Below are 17,496 nucleotides of genomic sequence, written 5' to 3'. Positions count from 1 at the left end.
GATAATAGAATACTTACAATATATTTATACAAAAATAATTAAATGTAATAATTGTATATTTACATGATATTTATCATTAATTAATAAATGGTTTACGTTTAAGATGATTTATCAAGTTTAATAATTCTGTACGTTTTGTATACACTAATTCTTTTACCTTGTCGTAATTACATCCATCCATTCTTTCATTTTTCAAAATATGATTTGTAATAACATCTGTTAAACATAACACATAAACTCCACAATCATAACTATTGTCTTGCTGTGGACTATCTACCTCAACAAACTTCTTGTTAGGTTCATTCTTATCAAGTATGCAATGCATTACATTCTCTGCAAATTTTAAGGCAATACTACGATTATATCCTTTTGCCGAATCAAAATGATAACATGTTTTATCTCCTTTACAAAATATTAATAAACTCCAATGTGTTCCTCCAGCTTCATCTTTTTTATCACAGTTATTCAAAGGGAAAAAGATACATTTGCATTCAGATATACTAAAAGGGTCCAAAAATATAATATATTGATCTGGATCTGTCATTTTTAACAATTGCGTTAATTCAGGACTAATAAAGTAAAAGTCCCTTCTCTCATTATTGTTAAATATTTCATCCAGATATTCAAAATAAAATCCTATTATAACATCGTTCAACCAATGTGATCCTTGAAGCAATGCAACATCACTTGTTCTCAGTAAGCAGTCGTAGTAGCTCAAAACAATGTCATTTGATGGGTCTGTTGCCATGTTGTCAAGCAATCAGAAACAATACAGATGAAAATCTGTGGAAAGTTAAATTTGAATTATACTTAAAACTATACGATACAGCATATTCATATGAAATAAATAGAAGCAAACCATTTAAGTTAATGTATCGTGATACAATAAATTTAATATTTAACAAATTAACGAAATTTAATGTATATTAACATTTTTAAATCGGAATGTCATTTATTCGATTGTTTTTAAGTAAATATTATAATATATGAATAACTTTTCTGTTTTATGTTAGTACCATCTTCTGCATATTATATATATTACCATAGAAATTTAAAGATCTTTTTTAACAACTTTCTTCATCACTTTCGACATAACGAAAACCAAACCACCTTTGTTTCTTCTCTATGTACTAAATGTAAATTCGAATCCTCTCGTATCTTATAACGTATGTCATGTATAAATTAAAACATAAAATAGAGAAGAAACTTATATAAAATAATAAACAATATTTTCTTATGACAACAGTCTCACAGATGGCGCACATCCATTCAACATACTCTAGTTTAGAGTCAGAGGATTTGTTTTTATTTATCTCACGATATACAATTTTTCATGTTTCGATTACATTGGCAACAATAACAAATATTCAACCTGATAATATCAAGTATCTCACTTTGTAAAATATTTTCTTTTTGACTTTCCCGCATTTTATGACGAACCTTGCAGTTCTGCCACGGCGCAGCGCATTAAGCGCCGCCATTTGTGAGTCAATGCTTGTGTTTCACATTTCACATCAATACGCCATTCTCGAATATAAATTATTAGAGTCTGACAATTTGAATATAAAACTGTAATATGTCAATTAATAAAATCATATAGACTGAAATACTGAAATAATAAATATCACAAAAATTCATTGATAAATTTTTTATTACGACGTATTTCAACACTAATAAAAAAAATAAATTGAAAGTACGAAATTATTTCCAAAATTATTTTTCAGAAGTTAGTATTTTATAATAATTTCTTATTCATTTTCCTTAATTGCAGCAAATACGTCATGAATCTTTTACATTAACTTCTGACGCGTATTAATTCGTGTAAGATAAACTTTTTCTTCTACAGTTCTCCACAAGTAAAAGTCCATGGACGTGATATCTGGTAATCTCGGAGGCTAAGGAATTGGAATTGTTTATAGAATATACTAGTAAAGTTTTGCAGAGGAAGATTGAAACATCCTATATGTACCAAGATCTTTAAATATTAAGTTAAATTTTGTCGAATATTAAAAATATTTCTTTAACGTACTGATATACGATAACTAAATCGATATCATAGAATAGTTAATTCTATTTATAAATTATAAATTATGAAATAGAAATAACTTTGATTTCAATTAAACCTTCTTTGGCTGGGTCATATATCAGTATCTATAAATAATATTTCTTGTCGAATGCCACCACTTCTAAATTTATGTAAAAATCCATTTGCTTTACCATCGAATTCAGGGCAATTTAACATCTCTGTGACTGCAGATTTTCCACAAATTATAATCAGTGGTTTGTCGAAAACTAGTCTGATACCAACAACAGATCCATATTTCTCAGCTAATCGACACCAGGTATCAGCATAATACTTCGTCTGATTTACTAATCCTACGATATTTAATATATTTCCAATGCGGGGTAAACCTCGAGGACCTTAAATTAAAAAAAATTAAGAATGTGCATCATTAAATATGTAATTGTTTACATACAAATACATAATTTAAAAAGTTCAGTAGATGAAAGTTTAGTAGACAAAAAAGTAAAAAAGTAGACAAAAGTTTAGCAGATGAAATTTTAGCGGTCGTTATAGTTGAACGCTATTTTTATAATTAATACAATCACGAGACATAGAACGCCAATCCACATTGTCGGCTCAACAAATGTTCACGATACATTAACTCCTGCTAAATAAAAGATAATAAATAAATGATTAAACTATTATTACGTGTCCATAACTAAAGGTTATGGTACGAATCTAAACAAAGTCCTTTACTAAACATTGCTATCTCTTTATCTCCTCTTAATAACTGAATAATCCCGGGCTCCCGAGCCTCGAGTCGATTTCGTCCGACTTTTGCCGAGCTGATACAAAGTTAAAGCACCCGCTCATGCTGATGCATAATTACTCGTGGTTTAAATTAAATTATTTATAATTATTTCGTATGAAAGACATTTTATTAGATTCACTCTTATTATTGTTAAATTATTATAAATATTATCCCTGTCTATAAGAAATCGTTATATCCATTTCTTTCTCCTCATACAAATTTGTTTCAATAACTCAGGCAACTTATTAAAATAGAAAAGTATCACTGCAATAATTAAGTCGTAGTAATTAAAAGCGTTTCGAAAAATGTATTAATCCAGAAGCAATTGAATATTTTAAGGAACAGAATAAATACGGTTACAAGTTGTTACTAAAAGTGTCTACATTTTAACGAATGCTGTTTTTCATTAATTGGAAAAGAAAATATATATGAGTTATAACGATTTAAAAATGTGAACTTCAGTCGACTCTATATTCTCTCTCAACCTAATGTACGTTTGTATGTACAATATTTATGCAAACTATAGTTTCGTATATTAACACGATGACATATTTGAATTTGAGAAAAATGTAATTCACTACTTTCACTATTTCACGAAATTTTTAAATCTACACATGTATGCCATTTAAATCTTAATGAGCTACATTCTGTAACGAAATCGAAAATGCAACTAATGAGAAGAAATATAAGTTTACTACCGCTATTTTCTTAAAGACGTAACGCAAAAAGCAACACCGATCATCTCGAAGCGCGTTATATAGAGAAAATGTATAGTCCTTTCACTAAAGTATCAGTTAAGAGTACTAAGGTTCAGGTATGATGTTTCAAACATGCTTCGATCATAAAGAATTAGTATGCAGACCCGAAATTGTGTAATGTATGTAACAGCGGAGTATTTACACTTGTTAAATAAGAAATTAAGTACCGCAATTGATTTAAACAATATAAACGTATTAACAAGACGAAGTTGAACAATGTTAATCATATAGGATAATATATTAAATTTAACCGTTTAAGCTAATTTTTTCTTGATATTTTGTTTGATACGATAATGGTAATTTCAATGAAGCAATATTATCTTATAAAAATACCCATAGCTCGTCTCTTCATGGACACATAGATTTAGTTCCATTTGGCTATGATTTTATTTTTCATTCATAACGAAAACACTTTCAACGGGAACAAAAATGTCAATAGGACCTTGTTAATCATTATAGACAGTACACTCCGCTACAATTCGTTCGCACAATCTAAGAATTATACGTTTTTCTCGAATATCCTCCTCCTTTCCTGTATACTTGCTGAGCGTACGCGTTCATCAAGCTCTGATTTTCACGCACGCCTTCCCCTTCACAAATTCTCGCACGGAATTTTCAGTAGCCGCATACCGAAATTGCTTCAACTATCTAAAATTGCAGTTAATAAAATAAAATAGGGTAGTAAGTACTAATATTAAGTACTATTAAAATTAGAAGCTGAAAATATCCACTGACCTTTAAGAATGAGGTCCCGTGGTCATCTCAAGGTAGATCATCGACCGTGAGAAGTTCTCTTCTCCAGCCTCCCCACTCTATCCCTTACCATCACCCCCATTTTCCCCCACTTCCACTCTCAACAGCCAGTATCATACACCGCTGTGACACACTTCTGACTGGAATTTTTTTCAAACATGTTCCACACTTCAGGGTTCAACGATCCATCCAAGAGTATGATCTGTTACTCGGTAAGCACTGCTAGTAGGACACTGATCTCGATAGCTCTTGAAACGTGTACAAGGGCTGGTACGAAAGTAATGCCTGTTCTTCTTACCGGCTTACCAATTTTTAGATTATCGTTTATCATTAGATTGCAAATATTCATGCAAATTCATATTTATACAATTCTCTAGGCAGAAATTTGTTTCAGCTGTTAAGTATTGTAACGAGTATTATATTTTGAGATATTTTATATATTTTATCGCATTCTACAATATATGCATTCTTGTATCTTTAGACCCTCTATAGATTACGAAGAAATGACAAAAATGCAGCCTTGTTTGCTACATGTAATTGCTCGATGCTTACTGTATTTTACCTCATTGACATTGAATACGAAACATAAGGATTAAATAGTAATTACTTATTATTATAGGGATCACCTATAGGTGGTATACTAAGAAATACTAGAGAAAATGAGCGAAAGATTCTAAAAATATCAGCGATAATTAATGACAAATTTGGACAACTTTCACTGGTTTTGTGTTCCGGTATAAGTGTTAATCTGTGTAAATAGTCATTCGATTTCCTGCATTTCACTTTTCACATACTGAATTTATGTAAAGTATAATGCCTCAGTAATAGAAATAAATATCATGTAAATTATGGAAAACTTAATTCTATATATACATAAGTAAAATTACCTAAAACATTTAAATATCAAAGTTATCAAGATTTTCAGCAATGTAAACTTCGTTTTGATTAAATATAGAATTACGTTTATTTTTCGACATATTAGTTATTTATTCCGTGATGAATACAATTGTGACAGTTGTAACATTACTTTTCTCGTTGTTCAACGACCTTGGATTTTCCAAACAAGTTCTAAAATTTATAAATATACAATTTTGTTTTAATTAAAAATTGAAAGAATATTTGTTAAGAAATGGATGATTGGCATTTAATTTAATAACGAAAGAATATTAATGAAAGTTTAGTTAATTAAAATATTATTCATTACATTGTATTATTATCATTTTTCAGTATATTTAATAATGTAAAACATTTTTGAAACTGAAAATATTATATATCTTGTAACATATCACAAGTTAAACAAAAGGATATATTTAAAAAGTATTTACATGGCTTAAAATTTTATATACAATTTTATAGATATTTTATAATATTATAAATAAATAATATAAAAATAGGAAACCGCAAAACTGAAAGTGTTCATATAGAATGATATTCGTTCAGGAATTTCGTTCAGGAAACAAGCTTAAACATCTTCATTTACTTTTTGCTTTCAATTGTTAGAAACGCTTTCATTTATTCGATAATTTCAAATGAAATATCGATTATTTCGCTCCACTTACTTTCTCTCTCGTATTCGTACGACACCATTATTTAAGGTGAACTTGTACGTACAACCATCTCTCGTAAGTCGTGTTCTGTTTTCATATTTTGTAAAGTAGGTTTCTCATTTTCCGCTAGAGTTCCCCTCGCATATGCGGTCACGTGAATGCAAAAAATTCGGAATTCAAGCATCTAAGACGTGAAACCGGATTTTGATGGAAGAAGTGCTTCCATTTAGAGAAACGAACTAACGACACTTCAAAAAAGTTGCGCATACGCGAAAAGGGTACTGAACGGTATAGATTCTTTTTTTTTTTTCTAAAGTTATGAGAACTTAAACGAATACGAAGAAATGGAAGAAAAAGAGGAAAGTAATGGTACCGCAGAGAAAAAAAATGCACACGAAAAGGATTTACCAAAGAATTTTCCATTTTATGCGACGATTATCGTACAAAGCTAGTCGAAACGAACGTACTTGCAAGTACGCGTGCTAATGCGATGCAGGAAGTAGAAGAAAGCGCGTGTAGCGTGTACGCTATTGGAAATGTAGGTGATTCAAAAAGCGTATTGTCAAGCGTGATCTGTCTAGTTTTCATTACGCATATCCGCCCATTGCTATAATACACAGGAAGAATAGAACAAAGCATATTTTTTTTTTAAATATCCTGCAATCAGATTCGTGAAATTTTTTGGAGAACACAGAGGTAGAGGCAGGTAGAAGTGGGAGAAGAGGATGAGGAATTGATGAGGTGCCAGAGAGAGGCGGAGAAGAGAGGAGAGGAGAGGAGAGAAAAGAAGAGAAGGGGCCAGAATGACACCGTTTGTGTGTTACTCATTGTTTTGCCGAAAGTGGTAGTAGTAGGGCGCAATGGTGTTAACTACGTATTTACTAAACGACGAAGGTGTAGTGGTAGCCGTTCTAGAACGTCAGATGCTAGCGACGAAGGAAGTGGCTTTCATTAGTAGTGGTGGAGGTGGTGGTAGTGAGCGCGCGGCACACTTCGCGCTTCTCTTTGTAAGTTCTCACAGTACCACGCACCTTGGCTTACTCTCGCAGGTGAAATAAACTGTTCCTTCAGCGCGATTCCATTCCGTTTATCGTACCCGTGGAATTATTCTTTCTTTTTCTATGATTATTCGCGTAACCGTGTTTGTAAACGATCGAAAATCTTAATGTGTTCAACCGCGAGAAACGGCCTCGGCCCTGCTACTGTTACTAGTGTACTATGTCATTGAGAGGATCTGTTTGAACGAACGAAGAATCAGATTTCTCTCGGCGACCTTTCTGTCGCCACGTGCTTCGTGTTCTTTGCATCTTTTTCGCAAATTCGCCGATCTTCCACGCGTACGATTCACCGAATTGGCCAGTTCCATCACCAACGTTCCTGCGCTTCACGTAATTAACAAGCCAGGTAATTTCTTTTCTCTCCGAAAATACATCAATTATCTACTTTTTTTCTACACATTTAGAGATTTATGTAGAGAATCGCACGAACAATAGATACTTATACGACGGATTATAGTACTCAACTCATCCTTGCCTTTTACAATATTATCAAGTGGTTCCAATATTTGTTCCAACAGTTTATTAAAATTATTTCGCTTTAAGACGACGCACCTGTGGAATGTATTTATTCAGGAAATGAATATTAAAAATCATTCCCAAGGAGCGTTGGATAGCAAACGAGTCTTAAAAATATAGGAGAAAGTACACGGTCAAGTTGAAACGCGAGGACAGCTCTGTAGAGACACTACTTTAATTCTCCGCTATATTTACTACGCTTGTATACTGAAATTCTGTATAAAATAAAATGAGAAATGTGAATATTTGTATGTAATATAAATATATTATATATATATTATATAGCAATAGTAAAAAAATCATGATCTATCTATAGAGTATATTATATGCAACATAATTGAAGTTATACTTAATAATATGTAAAATTATTTAATCAAATTTATTAAAAATCGATAATTATAAAAATACAGCGACAAAGAAAACTTAAAAAATACAAGTATCCTATTATCAGCGATGAAATCATGAGAAATTGTAATGTTACATAAATAAAAGAATAACAATGATGTTTCGTTACTTTTGTATAGATTACACTGTGATTAGGATATTGCATGGTTTGCAACTTTAATATATTATATTACATAATCTTTATGTATCTTTAATTTATTGCATATAATAATAATATATCTTATATTTAAATGAAATAAGGAATTTTGTATTGAATAAAATCTAATAGAATTCTATTGCAATCTAATTCAAGTAAAATATGCTTAGCAAAATACTCAAATTTATTCTAGTTCGGTATAATTTAAATCTTTAGATTTTCTCGAACGAATATAGCTAACCGTTGCAGAGATTTTATAGAAGTACGTATTTTCTGATTGATCGACGACTAATTTTGTCCGAAGCCAATAATTGTAACCCAATTTTTTTAGCGAAGCCTTATATTTTTAGATTCTCGCTGACTCCGCTTAATAAATGATTATTATGTTCCTTTCGACATAAATCGATTTTAATGCGAAAATAACGAGGAAAATAGGAAATAGTATAGAAAATAGATGTGAAGAAGCTAACATATAAAAGTTGAATCTATGTGGATTGAAAACATTTGGTATATATATATATATATATATATATATATATATATATATATATACAGGGTAGTTTGTAACTGATGGTACAAGCGGAAAGGGGGTGATTCTACGCGAAAAAAGAAGTCGAAAATATAGAATAAAAATTTTTCGTTTGAGGCTTTGTTTTCGAGAAAATCGACTTTGAATTTTCGCTCGGTACGCGTGCACTTTATCACGTCTCGCTATAACGGATCGCACTGTAGATTTAAAAAAAAATTAAAAAAAAAAAATTAAAAAAAATGTTTATTCTATATTTTCGACTTCTTTTTTCTCGAAGAATTACCCCCTTTCCGCTTGTACCACCAGTTACCAACCACCCTGTATATAAAATATATGTATCGCAATTTTCTTTAGTTCCTACTAGTTCGTTATAATTCACATAGAGGGATATCAAGCCTTGATCTGATTTTATGCATCGTGTGAGCCTGAAATGATACCGTTTTACAGTCATTTTATCTATTATGTACTACTAAAGTTATAAAGCATAATTTTGCAAAAGTTAAACACACAATTTGCAATTGCGAATATTACACAAATTGACTTATATTAGTCTCGAGTAAATCGTAATTGACTTATGTTAGTCACGAATTAGTTACGAATAATGTATAATAAATATATGTAGCAATGTTAATATTACGTATAAAAATATATGTAATAACGAATAAACCTATATACCTTATATAGTATACTACATAAAAACGAGGAATGACGAAAGGAAAATATAATAACAATAATAAGATATTTCCCCATACGTAGAAGTATGCGTAACAAGCTTATTAAGTATGCCCATAATGCGTTATAATATCGTCGCTTACATTGAAAGACAACTAGTTCCTGTTAATTAGAAACAGTATACTATCGAAACCAATAAATTCTTGGCATCGAAACTTTGCTCCTATGAAATAAGTTCTTGTTTAATTCGCAGAATGTATGGACCGATTTTCTTCGTTACCATTCTCGGAGCATTTCATGAAATTGCCGCGGCCTCGCAACACATTAACAAAGATCTCACGAATCACTACAATGCTCGTTTTCACGTTTACGAAGAACCGTACACTATCGACTTCACGTATCATAATTACGAGCAAATGAGTCGTTTTCTTCGAACAACGTCTCTTCGATTTCAAAACCTCACTGCCTTATATTCTATAGGAAAATCCGTGAAAGGTATGTTTCTCGAGAAACTTTCCCTTCTTCTACTTACAATTAGTACCATTTTAGTATTAAAATATTTATCCAGATATATTCATGTTCTATGACTGTATTGCGATATTATGTCAATTACTTAAATACAAATATGTCTTTCATTTCTGTGACGTTACAGATCTATAATGAAACAAAGATATACATATTTTATAGGTCGCGATTTGTGGGTAATGGTTGTTTCTTCCTCGCCTTATGAACATATGATCGGTAAGCCCGATGTAAAATATGTGGCCAATATACATGGGAATGAAGCTGTAGGTCGTGAATTAATGTTACATCTAATTCGCGTAAGTAGCTGTATGATACATGTCACAACTTCATTAACGAATTTCTACACGTTCTGAAGAAGAGCAGCGTTATATGTGTATTTACGTAAAAAAGAAAACGCCTGTATTTCATACATAGAATTTATCTGCATATATTTGAAGATTTTATACCAATATTTAATACTTCCGATAGTTATAAAATGCATTAATATCTCTTGCTTCTTGACTAAAAGCCCTTATTGCTCTTTTGATATTGTGTGTTATAATTATTAATGTATACCATTTTACTAAGTGCGTTTTTAAATGAAACGTTTAGATTTAACGCGTAAATTCGAAGCGAAATTTTTCACGCAAATAGTAAGATATTTCAAAACTTACTCGCTTCGTTAAAAATTTGTTACATACCTTTAACACGTTTGTTTACGAAATGTGGAAAAGAAAGGAGTAAAATTTAAGAGAAAAATAGAGGAAAAGAAGTTATTTTTGAAAACTTCATAAAAAAGTTCGATATATTTGAGTTAATCACTTATACATGTACATATGTAGATCTCGTTATGATAAAGCGGTATTAATATACAGAAATTCTACTTCTTACTTCTAGTTCCTTGTCACCAGTTATGGATCAGATCCATATATTACGTGGCTTTTAGACAATACCAGAATTCATATTCTTCCATCAATGAATCCTGATGGTTTTGAAGTTTCGAAGGAAGGATATTGCGAAGGTGGTCAAGGCAGGTAAGGCTTTACAATGTTTCTATAATGTAAAAATTAAAAAGTACGCAATGGAAGAAATATAATTTTACCAAAAGCAAATACACGGTAAAAAGATCTTGGGCACGTGTATGAAATATATTTACATCTTTTTCTTCGTATCTACTTTTGTCGTAGTAATTTTTCAGCTATTTTTAACGTATTTTTTCTATACCATCTAACATATTATTACGTCTAAACGAATAACTATGTTCCTTTAGGTATAACGCACGCGGTTTCGATCTCAATCGAAATTTCCCCGATTACTTCAAACAGAACAACAAAAAAAGTCAACCGGAAACAGAGGCTGTAAAGGAATGGGTCTCTAAAATTCAATTCGTTTTGTCTGGAAGCTTACACGGAGGTGCCTTGGTTGCAAGTTATCCATTCGATAACACACCTAACTCGCGTAAGTTTGTTTTTATACGTGATCATACGTGTTCATATGCGTTCACGTTAATTGTACCACATTCGTCTACTTTGAAATGTACTTCATATCTAAATTAAAAGATCAGCAATATTATATTTTAAAAATACATAGTTAAGAATATAAATTATGATAATAATGACCTACACATCCGTATCTAAACATGCTACAACATGGCACACTAATGCTGTGATGTGAATTGTATTACGTAATTAATGTAATTGAAAGTAATCTGATGGTATTGTATAACTTTTCATGCTGTCAGGAATATGCCGGTCAGCGCCATTATGTGCAGGTATAGTATATTTACTAACTTGCTAAAAAAAATTAAAAGTGGAAAAAAGTAAAAGGACTCTAAATAGATTTGGCTTTATCAAAATTTTTATTGCGAGATAAATAATTTTTTATTAAAAGCAAATAATTTGCTTCGGATAATTCAACTATTTGTTTTAAAATAATTGGTTTGTATGTTAAACATTAGAGATATCATCTCGGTCAACTTAGCTTCTACGGAAACAGTGGGGCGTCAATCTCAATTAAAAATATATCTGTCCCGAATATCAAATATCCTCCGGAAGAGACAACACATCTTCTAATCTTCATGTTATGTATTGAAGGTCATTTGTTTTGACAATCACTCCACAAACAAAGCTATTACCTACCTTACTTGCTTCTACGAAAAGATAAAAAAAAGTATTATTGCTATGGAAGATAAAACTGTCGTTGGTATTTGCTTGTAATTAAACAACGACATAAGATTTTTGTAAATGGAGATTTTACTAAATTTTAATAACAATGAAATATCTCACGTCAGTATGGCAAAATACAGAGGCCCGACATATCGGCGTGTCCAAGAGTTTCTCGGAATAAATTGTCAATGAGTTAAATAAATCATAACTTGTAATATATTTAATGAATTTTATAACGTAATTCTATCAGTTCTAACTTCTTATTCCAAAATAAAAATTTTGTAAAAATGTTGCAAATCTTCGAAAGGATATATCAGATCCAAGATGTATACGAACAATTTAGTGTTTCAGAGTTATACTTCGGCGCCGAGTATTTGTCCAGACGATGACGTGTTTCAACACTTATCGTTGGTGTATTCCCGAAACCACGGATCTATGTACCAAGGATTACCCTGCTCGCCATCTCAACCCGGCTTTAAAAATGGTATAACTAATGGAGCACAATGGTATCCACTTACCGGTGGAATGCAAGATTTCAACTACGTATGGAACGGTTGTATGGAAATTACATTGGAACTTTCGTGTTGTAAATATCCTCCTGCTTCTGATTTACAATTTTACTGGGAAGAAAATCGCGTGGTAAGTTATCAAAGTGACAAGAATATATTTCAAAAGAGTAGCACGTTATCGAACATTTCTTTGCAAGGTACCTTCTCTTGGTTCCTGGAATTAGCTCGCCAATGTTTTAAATAGACGCTTAATATGGAAAACTAATTCGTGAAAGTCATAATAAAATAATGCAAACACAGTTTACCCTAATTAAATTGATACTATATGTGTACTTTACTTACACAATGTATTTTAATTTTCTTTTTAGGCACTTATTAAATTTTTAGCGGAAGCTCATAGGGGTGTCCGTGGATTTGTTATCGATGAAAATGGAAATCCCATTGAGAGAGCATCTATTAAAGTGAAATCACGAGACGTTAGTTTTCTTACTACGAAATATGGTGAATTTTGGAGAATTTTACTGCCAGGAATGTATAAACTAGAGGTAACTTGTTGAAAGTCAAGTTAACAATTTTCATACTTGCATCATCATTTAATATGTTCAAAACTCAAAATTGTGATAAATAAAGCCAATGTTATGTTGATATCTTATAAATTCAAAAATAATTTTAAACCACATTCGATACAGTAATTTAGTCATTTATACGATATTTATCGTTTTATTTTGTAGGTATATGCAAATGGATATCTTCCACGTGATGTAGAATTTAGAGTAGTAGAACAACATCCGACCTCTTTCAACGTAACATTATACAGAGCAAGTGTAAGTAGAATTTAAAGAATACATATGTATATGTAAACAAATACTTGTACATCCATTTTCTCGGCTTTTTTTGTTTACAAAAATGGCTAAACCTAACAGAATCACCATATTATTTGATTTGAAGACAAAGATTTAAGATGTTATCTCCCCCTTTTCTCTCCCTCCCTCTCTCTTTATCTTTCTTTCTTTCTACCCATCTATCTATATATTTCTATCGAAATTTGTTTATTAATTGAAAGTTATTTTACATGCCTTGATAATAGAGACATCCAGGTGAGGATGAAGCTGGATCCAATTTTTATAATGGAAACAGGGACCATATTAATCGGGACCATGTGATACATTTTCGACCACATTCTGGAACCAATACTGCATCCGAGACAAATAGCGGAATTTTTTCATCCATTAGTAATGGATTCAACTCCTTCGTTAATAATTGGTTTGGGTGATTAATTATGAGTTAGCGGACAACAAATTTTTTAACAACACTGTTGTTTCATATTAATTTCATAATGACCAACAGAGACGAAACGATGTTGAAAATGTTTATCATTATTTGTTACTCTATCTGTTGTTATAAATGATGATATAATAATTTATAAAACGGTATTACTGATGAAATTGAATCAGTTTCAAATAACAAAGAAACTTACTTTGTTATCTGAAGAAGTTCAGAGCAAACATGCAGAGCTCAAATTTAAGTATATAGATAAAATTGAACGTGTAGATATCATAATTTATATAGTGAGCAAATATTTATATTTTCTTAATTTTACATGTCTCTATAACTTCGATAATTTATTTTTTATATACGTATGTTCAGATTTCTTATTTATATTATTTAAAAATTAACAATGTGTATTAATTATTTTTATTTTTACTTTTATACATGGTTTAAAGTATTTATTAGTACTGGGAGAGATACTTAATCTTCCAAGAAAATTACACTTTATAATAAAAAATATTTATGTTAAACACTTAAAAATTAATTTCCATAATTCTATTATTTAAGCAAACAAAATTATTTCTGGGGATTTCTTCTCGTTAAGTTTTAATAGATACATTTTATTTCTAATCTCCTAATGAACAAAATTCTAGTCTCTTAATTAAGAGAACATCAAGTTTTACAAGTTAAATTAATTAAAAGATAATTTGAACGAAAATTAAATGTCTCATACGTCAACATTTATATCTAACGTTCATAATATAAGATATAAATATCGATTAATTGTTCTTATAATGATCCGAATTATCTACTCCAAAAATGTCATAAAACAATATTTGATACAAGGAATAACATTTTTTCATAGGTATTCGTAATAGTTCAAATTCATATCACATACCGTATAATAAGGAAGACTGTTTAATGAAACAAAAAAATTACTCGTTATCATCTTCTAATGAAAGTAACAAACACAATTATTTTATATATTATATATATATATATATATATATATATATTATTTTACTCGCACACAATAAGATAATGTTCAAAAAAATAGTTTTTAATTGCACTGTTTGCAACATATGTATGAGGTTTATCATATTTGTTTTTTACATAAGAGGCATGCCGAAATATTGTGCCTTCACTATCGAAATTGTCATTCTCAAACTTCTTAAGAATAGCATCAAAAATGGCCTTAAAAATTGCGTGATAATTTTTCATCTTTCAATGAGAAATTATCGTTTATTACCTACTCAAATCATGTGTTTTGTTGTCCTCGTATAACGTCTCCAATTAGTCATACGAATAAAATAAAATAAAAGTAGCTAAAAATCGAGAATTCGCGTAACGAAGGGACCTGCTGTAATATATTTTTATTTGCATATTAAACACAAATTATATTTTTTAAAATACGCGTATATATATATATCTATATTAAATGAAAGAATTTTACTCAATATCGACGTTATATGCTATATAATATTTTACTATAGAAGCCGTATTAACAGAGAAAATATTTAATTTAAAGACAAAATGCAATTATAGCGAGAAAGAAAGTTATTGCGATATAGGTAGTACGAAAATCTATATATACCGTAAAAAAATTATATTCAATGTTTTCAAGTACGAAAGTAATATTTTTGTAGAGCATTTAGTATCCAAAGAATAAAAAACTAAAGTATAGATACGTCAATAAAAAAGAACCTTATATTACAACTGAATTATACAAAAGTGTATTAAAATTTTCTAATTGAAGTTAGTTTAAACTAGCTATTTAATATATTCAAGTAAAGCAGTATGTGTGTTCAGTGCAATTGTTCAAAATACTAATTGCGATAAATGGATTTCAATATTTTTAACTTTAATAGTTAATAGTTTGCGGAAAACGTAGTTTCCAATAAAATGATTCCATAATATATCTTGAACAGACAGTTTTGCACAATAACATATTCAGAAAGATTAACTTAATATTCACAAATAAATTATACTTATAATTGATCTAATTTTTAAGCTGCAGAAAGTAACAATAATTTTTATTTTCCTCTATAACTTTGTACTCTTCTATATATTCGTTTTCTTTAAGTTGGTAACTTAGATACTAATTGTAAGTATAGCACGCAGCATTTAAAACTGTTACGATTGAGTATCAATTTCAATATGTTATTTTAATATGATCAATATTTTTGAAATTTTTAATTATGTTATAACATTGATAGCAAATTGAAAATAAAAATTTAACTGGAAGTTAAATTATTATCTAAATCAAATAAATGTAAGTACTTAAGTCATACATTTAAAGCAAATCATTATTTCATATTACATCCTAATTTAGAATTGTTTAGTAAATTTACTACCACAATATAATGGAATAAAATAGCTCAGAATAGCCGTAAATATTAATTCAAATTACTGAAGAGGATTTTAAAACATAAAACTATTTATCTCCAGCTAACATTTCCTTTGTTATCTTATTATTATTATTACATATTTGTACTTTAGACTCAGTGGCTGTTACAAAGAGGTTATTGCATTCTTATTACTAGTTTCTTATACTATATGTATTAGATCCATATATTGAATTCTATCTCTTGAAATAGAGAAGCATTGTTATCAACTCTTATTTAATATGATTTAAGTTAAACATTTTCATAACTTTCTAAATGAATTTTATGATTTTGTAATCATACTAAAAAAGTAACTACCGAGTAACTTTTTTAGTATTATTTACAAAAATAAAGATAACCTTGATTATTTATTGAAAAAAGATATTTAACAAATTTTTGGTATTGCAATTTATTGTGTGATTGAGTGTTGACTAATTTTTGTTTGTAACATTCTTTTTTGTTCGATTATAATAAAACTGATACTAATATTTGAATTTAAAAAACGATCAAATTAAAAATTAATAGTTTCTAGTAAATAACTTCCATAACATCTACTATTATTTTGATTAATTTAAACAAAAAAACTTCCCCTTCAAATTATTTTCAGAATGTACAATGACTGAAATCATTTTCGAAGTATGTAGCAGCTCAGCTTGATACACATTAATAGTGCGAGCATTTAGATCTCTCGGCGATGCGGAAAATTTATGTACTTGTATGTATGTATGTGTGGCTTTTAACATAGGAATTTTACATTTCCATACAAAAAAATTGAGAAATGTAAGATTTTAATCTATAATTTAGGAAACAAAAATACAAAAATCTCCGGAAATTCACTACCGTGAAAGATTATTTTAAGAACATATTAATTTCCATTCGAAAATATTCAAAGATAATCTTGCAATAGATCATTGAATTTATTTTACAAATTACTTGAAATATAATGAAACGAATATTCTCAATGAAAATGGTTTTATTCTTGATTCACTAGTTATTTCTTAAGTAGATGGTAAAATGTAATCTATGTAAATATATATACGTACATAGAAAACGTAACAGTGTTACAAAAGTTACAAATGTGGTGATTCACATGCTATAAATAGTTCACACATTTATTCTATTTTTACTTTTATACAACTTGTTGTTATGTATAGCTTACTAACAGAAATCACAGCTTTTATTTGTATTGTTGTAGTATCAACACTAATATAGCAAAGTAGTGAAATCGTTAAAACGGAAAGTTTACATTATATGTATACACAAATATAGAATGAAGATATATATTTGTTATGTGCTATAAATAATATAGTAGAAAATAATTTAGAATACTAACAATTAAGTTGATTGTAGTAAATAACAATGATGACTGTATTGCATAAACAGTAAACACTGCCTTGAATGAATCAGAAAGGCGGCATTAATGACAATGTAATATAATTAAATATTAAAATTTATTGTTTATGTCTATTGTATCC

General features: G+C 29.6%; 2 protein-coding genes and 1 long non-coding RNA gene across 5 annotated transcripts; 1 reads left to right on the top strand and 2 right to left on the bottom strand.

Annotated features, from left to right (window-relative positions):
• Positions 1-66: 66 nt before the first annotated feature.
• Positions 67-1,202, bottom strand: LOC138180602 (sentrin-specific protease 8). 2 transcript variants are annotated; one of them, XM_069114629.1, is made up of 2 exons: positions 1,043-1,202; positions 67-783 (listed from the first exon to the last, which is right to left on the bottom strand). In XM_069114629.1, exon 2 carries the CDS (start codon positions 746-748, stop codon positions 77-79), a length of 672 nt encoding a protein of 223 aa, XP_068970730.1. In that variant the 5' UTR covers positions 749-783; positions 1,043-1,202; the 3' UTR covers positions 67-76. The 2 variants fall into 2 exon arrangements, with proteins under 2 accessions (XP_068970730.1, XP_068970731.1); XM_069114630.1 differs by lacking the exon at positions 1,043-1,202 and adding an exon at positions 860-1,026.
• Positions 1,203-3,955: 2,753 nt separating this feature from the next.
• LOC138181142 (uncharacterized) lies at positions 3,956-5,111 on the bottom strand. The gene is made up of 3 exons (XR_011173447.1): positions 4,739-5,111; positions 4,310-4,700; positions 3,956-4,222 (listed from the first exon to the last, which is right to left on the bottom strand). It is a non-coding gene; the product is annotated as an uncharacterized LOC138181142 (long non-coding RNA).
• Positions 5,112-6,803: 1,692 nt separating this feature from the next.
• Positions 6,804-17,490, top strand: LOC138180535 (carboxypeptidase D). 2 transcript variants are annotated; one of them, XR_011173330.1, is made up of 10 exons: positions 6,804-7,278; positions 9,444-9,685; positions 9,878-10,011; positions 10,592-10,728; positions 10,965-11,152; positions 12,203-12,498; positions 12,737-12,913; positions 13,100-13,192; positions 13,456-15,909; positions 16,629-17,490. XR_011173330.1 is itself a non-coding variant. In XM_069114484.1 (9 exons), the coding sequence occupies exons 2-9, from the start codon at positions 9,445-9,447 to the stop codon at positions 13,639-13,641; spliced, it is 1,452 nt and encodes a 483-aa protein (XP_068970585.1). In that variant the 5' UTR covers positions 6,804-7,278; position 9,444; the 3' UTR covers positions 13,642-17,357. The 2 variants fall into 2 exon arrangements, 1 of the variants encoding a protein (XP_068970585.1); XM_069114484.1 differs by having other exon boundaries at positions 13,456-17,357.
• Positions 17,491-17,496: the final 6 nt, after the last annotated feature.

The sequence above is a fragment of the Bombus flavifrons genome, chromosome 6 (assembly GCF_040668555.2).
Source record: "Bombus flavifrons isolate JBK064 chromosome 6, iyBomFlav1_principal, whole genome shotgun sequence".
Taxonomy (NCBI): domain Eukaryota; kingdom Metazoa; phylum Arthropoda; class Insecta; order Hymenoptera; family Apidae; genus Bombus; species Bombus flavifrons.
The sequence above is the reverse complement of the archived record's forward strand: the minus strand, read 5'-3'. Positions and strand labels throughout refer to the sequence as shown.

Bases quoted from the DNA above. Each gene is read 5' to 3' on its own strand.
- LOC138180602 (XM_069114629.1), bottom strand. From the start codon at position 748: ATGGCAACAGACCCATCAAATGACATTGTTTTGAGCTACTACGACTGC.
- LOC138180535 (XM_069114484.1), top strand. From the start codon at position 9,445: ATGTATGGACCGATTTTCTTCGTTACCATTCTCGGAGCATTTCATGAA. The intron at 9,686-9,877 runs GTATGTTTCTCG...CATATTTTATAG, and splicing joins TATAGGAAAATCCGTGAAAG to GTCGCGATTTGTGGGTAATG. The intron at 11,153-12,202 runs GTAAGTTTGTTT...CGAACAATTTAG, and splicing joins CGATAACACACCTAACTCGC to TGTTTCAGAGTTATACTTCG.